General features: G+C 45.8%; 1 protein-coding gene across 1 annotated transcript in view; it reads right to left on the reverse strand.

Moving 5' to 3' along the window:
• The window catches only part of LOC112222549, a 54454-nt gene extending 48736 nt beyond the window's left edge, over positions 1-5718 (reverse strand). The window contains exons 1-2 of the mRNA XM_042305791.1: positions 4214-5718; positions 2762-2812 (exon numbers count right to left, since the gene is read on the reverse strand). Of these exons, the coding sequence (XP_042161725.1) occupies positions 2762-2812; positions 4214-5300 (1138 nt within the window). The 5' untranslated portion in view covers positions 5301-5718. The remainder of the gene's footprint in view (positions 1-2761; positions 2813-4213) is intronic.
• Between the last annotated feature and the right edge of the window lie 631 nt (positions 5719-6349).

Here is a 6349-nt window from a genome sequence, read left to right on the forward strand (position 1 = left end):
ATTGCAGAAAAAACACTTTCAGAGCCCCCATCAGATTGTGCATCCCCCAATCTTAAACAAAGTCAAGCGCCTATGAATAGACCTGCAGGTGTGATTGATGACTCAACTCATCATTACCACTTATGTTACATGGCTCGTAGAAATTCACTCATCATGCTCTCCCTCCTCCGTGAAAATAAATTAGACTGCAGCCAACAAGAACTAACACAAACTCAGCTACTGAGACGTGGGACAGACAGCAGACTGACCAACCAGCGGTGTCCCTGTCATCACCACTTTGTGACTGACTGGCGTCTGTCCTATCAGTAGATCACCAGAAAATACATTTAGTTCTTCTAGTCGGAGATGGCTATACAGACTTTACCGACTGAAAATATGCCTAGTTAACTTCACTAGGGTATGTGGGACGCTAGCCAGTTGACGAGGAATTTCCAGGGCGCCAAATTCAAAACAACAGAAAACCCAAAATTAAAATTCCTCAAACATACAAGTATTTTACACCATTTTAAAGATACACTTGTTGTAAATCCAGCCACAGTGTCTGATTTCAAAAAGGCTTTACAACGAAAGCACACCAAACGATTATGTTAGGTCAGAGCCAAGTCACAGAAAAACACAGCCATTTTTCCAGCCAAAGAGAGGAGTCACAAAAAAGCAGAAATAGAGATAAAATTCATCACTAACCTTTGATGATCTTTATCAGATGACACTCATAGAATGTCATGTTACACAATACATGTGTGTTTTGTTCGATATAGTTCATATTTATATCCAAAAGAGTAAACATTGTCGCGTTATGTTCAGTAGTTCTAAAACATCCATTTGCAGAAATACTCATAATAAGCATTGCTATAAGATACAACTGTTATGCATGGAAGTTTAGATCCACTTCTGTGTCATCCGCTGTGTCAGATTTTTTTTAAACTTTACGGGAAAAAAACACATTGCAATAATCTGAGTATGGCGCTCAGACAACAAAAACAAGCCATACAGATATCCGCCATGTTGTGGAAGTCAGAAATACTATTATAAATATTCACTTACCTTTGATGATCTTCATCAGAATGCACTCCCAGGAATCCCAGTTCCACAATAAATGTTTGATTTGTTCGATAAAGTCCATCATTTATGTCCAAATACGTACTTTCTGTTTGCGCGTTTAGTACACAATCCAAACTCACGACGCACGGGTAGGTCCAGGCGAAAGTTCAGATGAAAAGTCATATTACAGTTCATAGAAACATGTCAAACGAAGTATAGAATCAATCTTTAGGATGTTTTTATCATAAATCTTCAATAATGTTCCAACCGGAGAATTCCTATGTCTGTAGAAATGCAATGGAACGCAAGCTAACTCTCACGTGAACGCACGTGGCCAGCTCATGCCACTCTGGCAGACCTGTGACTCAATCTCCTCTCATTCGCCCCCACTTCACAGTAGAATCCTCAAATAAGATTCTAAAGACTGTTGACATCTAGTGGAAGCCTTGGGAAATGCAATTTGACCCCATAGACACTATATATTCGATGGGCAATGACTTGAAAAACTACAAACCTCAGATTTACCACTTCCTGGTTGGATTTTTCCTCAGGTTTTTGCCTGCCATATGAGTTCTGTTATACTCACAGACAGCATTCAAACTGTTTTAGAAACTTCGGAGTGTTTTCTATCCAAATCAACGAATTGTATGCATATTCTAGCTTTTATGGCTGGGTAGCAGGCCGTTTAATTTGGGCACACTTTTCATCCAACACTTCCAATGCTACCCCCTACCCTAGAGAAGTTAACGTATGAAGTGGAAAAAGTAACCAGCTAACAATGAGGCTGATCCCGCCTGTTCATTTAACGCTGCATTGTCTTCCCCTAGTTTGAAGACTGAAATGAGAAGGTAGGTTGAGTCTGTGGGGAGAGCAGGCCTTTCAGAGAGAAAGGTAGGTTGAGTCCGTGGGGAGAGCAGGCCTTTCAGAGAGTAAGGTAGGTTGAGTCTGTGGGGAGAGCAGGCCTTTCAGAGAGAAAGGTAGGTTGAGTCTGTGGGGAGAGCAGGCCTTTCAGAGAGTAAGGTAGGTTGAGTCTGTGGGGAGAGCAGGCCTTTCAGAGAGTAAGGTAGGTTGAGTCTGTGGGGAGAGCAGGCCTTTCAGAGAGTAAGGTAGGTTGAGTCTGTGAGTCAGAGAGAAAGGTAGGTTGAGTCTGTGGGGAGAGCAGGCCTTTCAGAGAGAAAGGTAGGTTGAGTCTGTGGGGAGAGCAGGCCATTCAGAGAAAGGTAGGTCGAGTCTGTGGGGAGAGCAGGCCTTTCAGAGAGTAAGGTAGGTCGAGTCCGTGGGGAGAGCAGGCCATTCAGAGAGTAAGGTAGGTCGAGAGTCCGTGGGGAGAGCAGGCCTTTCAGAGAGAAAGGTAGGGGTCTGTGGGGAGAGCAGGCCATTCAGCGAGTAAGGTAGGTCGAGTCTGTGGGGAGAGCAGGAGAGTCTGTGGGGAGAGCAGGCCATTCAGAGAGCAGGCCTTTCAGCCAGTCTGTGGGCAGAGCAGGCCATTCAGCGAGTAAGGTAGGTCGAGTCTGTGAGGAGAGCAGGCCATTCAGAGAGAAAGGTAGGTCGAGTCTGTGAGGAGAGCAGGCCTTTCAGAGAGAAAGGTAGGTCGAGTCTGTGGGCAGAGCAGGCCTTTCAGAGAGAGAGTGAAGAAGATGATGACATGAGTAGAGTGATGAAGGGTACAGAGCCACAGCAACCCAATGCCTGGGAACACAAACACACATACCTCACTCACCCAGATTGTGCTCAGTGAACAACAGCAGATTGATGCTCGAGTTGAAGCTCCCTGGAATAGAAAAGATGCCAATAACCACATCCACTTTAATATAATAAGTTAGCATGCTTGAATTAAACAAATATCACACTTGTATTCATTTGAAATGGAGAGCAGAGAAGAAAGGGTGGTGACTGCAGTAGGTCCTGTGGGATGCTGTGTGATGTGACTAATACAGTATGTCCTGTACTGTGTGATGTGACTAATACAGTAGGTTGTGTGATGTGTCTAATACAGTAGGTTGTGTGATGTGTCTAATACAGTAGGTCCTGTACTGTGTGATGTGACTAATACAGTAGGTCCTGTGCTTTGTGATGTGACTAATACAGTAGGTTGTGTGATGTGACTGATACAGTAGGTCCTGTAATGTGTGATGTGACTAATACAGTAGGTCCTGTGCTTTGTGATGTGACTAATACAGTAGGTTGTGTGATGTGACTGATACAGTAGGTCCTGTAATGTGTGATGTGACTAATACAGTAGGCTGTGTGATGTGACTAATGCAGTAGGTTGTGTGATGTGACTAATGCAGTAGGTCCTGTTTTTTGTGATGTGACTAATACAGTAGGTTCTGTACTGTGTGATGTGACTAATACAGTAGGTTGTGTGATGTGTCTAATACAGTAGGTCCTGTACTGTGTGATGTGACTAATGCAGTAGGTTGTGTGATGTGTCTAATACAGTAGGTTGTGTGATGTGACTAATACAGTAGGTCCTGTGCTGTGTGATGTGACTAATACAGTAGATTGTGTGATGTGACTAATACAGTAGGTCCTGTACTGTGTGATGTGACTAATACAGTAGGTCCTGTACTGTGTGATGTGACTAATACAGTAGGCTGTGTGATGTGACTAATGCAGCAGGTTGTGTGATGTGACTAATGCAGTAGGTTGTGTGATGTGACGAATGCAGTAGGTTGTGTGATGTGACTAATGCAGTAGGTTGTGTGATGTGACTAATACAGTAGGTTGTGTGATGTGACTAATACAGTAGGTCCTGTACTGTGTGATGTGACTAATACAGTAGGTCCTGTACTGTGTGATGTTACTAATGCAGTAGATCCTGTACTGTGTGATGTGACTAATACAGTAGGTTGTGTGATGTGACTAATACAGTAGGTCCTGTACTGTGTGATGTGACTAATACAGTAGGCTTTGTGATGTGACTAATGCAGTAGGTTGTGTGATGTGACTAATGCAGTAGGTTGTGTGATGTGACTAATGCAGTAGGTTGTGTGATGTGACTAATGCAGTAGGTTGTGTGATGTGACTAATGCAGTAGGTTGTGTGATGTGACTAATGCAGTAGGTTGTGTGATGTGACTAATGCAGTAGGTCCTGTGCTGTGTGATGTGACTGTGTATATTCTGTGACCGTAGTACTGTAGGTCCTAGTGGTAGGAATGTTAGACTCACTCTTCCGGGGGGGCTCAGGTAGAGGAGCCACCTGGTAGGCACTACAGAGGAAGCTGGGCTTGGGTCTCTCCTTCTCCTCAGCAGTCCTGACCTCCCCCTCCCTCTCAGGGGCTGGAGCGTGAAGGAGCACCTCCTGGTCTGGTTCTCCCAGATACCCTTTACTCCCATCCACCATTTGCCTCTCCTGGGTCTCTGCGTCTCTCTTGGTCCCCTCCTCTTCAGGCTCCTGGTCCAAATCCTCCATCCTCTCCTCCTCTTCCTCTTCTTCCCGGTCTCCGGCGGTGTTGCTACTCCCATCACTACCAGTCCCATACGTGTGCGCCACGCTCTCCTCGTCCGAGATGATGTCATCAAAGAACTGGTCTTCATCGATGACGTCAGAGGGAGTGGGAGGGATCAGGTTGATGACAGGTGGGGTGAGGAGGCTACCTGTACCTGAGCCGCCAGGTGTGTCAAACAGAATTGAGTCCTCCTCCTTCGCTACCTCCATCTCCTGCTCCTTCTCCTCCATTGCCTCACTCTGCTCCCCCTCACCTGTAATGTTTCTCCTCTGGTGTGCCCCAGGCTCTTCCTCGCTGGCTTGGCTTCTCCTCTTTGTCTGCTCTCCTCCCGGCTGCTCTCCTCCCGGCTGGTCTCCTCCCGGCTGGTCTCCTCCCGGCTGGTCTCCTCCCGGCTGGAGAGGAAGGGAGCACAGAGGCTTCAGCAGTCTTTTCTTCTTCAGTGCCCTGCGGACGGCCGACACAGAGCTGGAAGATGGACTAACAGCACTGAGCATCTGGACTGGTGCAACCTCTTTGGTCAGAGTGAAGCTAGGGTTGGCCAGCCCAAGATCCTCCACCGTGATGTGGATAGCACTGGCCTCTCCCTCCCCTGAGATCCCCTGGTCATCCCCCAGACAAGTCCACTCCAGCTGTGTATCCCTCTCCCCGCTCTGCCCTCTCTGGCTCTGGTCTGGTAGTAGTTCTTTGTCCTCACCTCCCACACAGGAGCAGCAGCAGCACAGCAGCCTGCAGGAGAGATCATGTACATTCTTCCTCCACAGACACAGACGATGCCTTTGAGGACCATGCAACCTCTCTGCAGCCATGTCTTCCCAATCTTAGAAAATAATGGATAAATCCAGCACACTGGTGATCTTGATGTTTCTGAAAATGTTATGGGTTTTATTTTACCAGCATTTCCCAACTATGTCTGTCATGCGTTCCCTGCCAATTCCAATCACTCTGCACATCCTCGGGCAGTCTCAGACAGTCTCAGACCACAAGGAGGCCATTCTTCAGTTTCATCTGATAACATAATTTCTCTGACACGTCAGATCACTCTGCACTCCACTTACCTCAGACAGCCCCAAAAAACAAACAAAGAGGCTGGTATAGTTGCTAAACTAGTGTCTTCTGACATCTGTCTTGTCATGAGCTTGGCAAGCAAGACTATTGGTAAACATTGTCTTGTTTTTCCAGTTTCATCTGATAAGCCTTCGTCAATAGTCTGACGGAAGGATGAACAGCGAACAGCCACCCACACCTCTGCACTGTGCTCCTGCTCTAACCCTTTATATGGGCTTCACACGCCATGCAAATATATCCTTCTGCAGTCTGTGTTGCTTAGCAAGCAGAGAGGACTAACCTATTCATGTTGCTGCTCTGGGTCAGAGGAACACTTTAAATGAATACCAGTTTTAATTAAAAAGGCCTTTCATATGGAAAGCAGGGCTTCGTGTTTAGACGTTGCTCTGCTTTAAAAAAGCCACACAAGTGACAATGATACCCGGGAAAATAACATCTTAATGAAATTCAACGTATTATGGATGAACGTACATTTTTTCCCCGCATTAATTCCGAGTGGTTACAGGGTTAATTCTCCATAGTTACAGGGTTAATTATCCATGGTTACAGGGTTAATTCTCCATAGTTACAGGGTTAATTCTCCATGGTTACAGGGTTAATTCTCCATGGTTACAGGGTTAATTCTTCATGGTTACAGGGTTAATTCTCCATAGTTACAGGGTTAATTCTCCATGGTTACAGGGTTAATTCCGCGTGGTTACAGGGTTAATTCTCCATGGTTACAGGGTTAATTCTCCATGGTTACAGGGTTAACTCCACGTGGTTAGAGGGTTAATTCTCCATGGTTACA

This window comes from Oncorhynchus tshawytscha, linkage group LG25, assembly GCF_018296145.1.
Source record: "Oncorhynchus tshawytscha isolate Ot180627B linkage group LG25, Otsh_v2.0, whole genome shotgun sequence".
NCBI classification, from domain to species: Eukaryota; Metazoa; Chordata; class Actinopteri; order Salmoniformes; family Salmonidae; genus Oncorhynchus; species Oncorhynchus tshawytscha.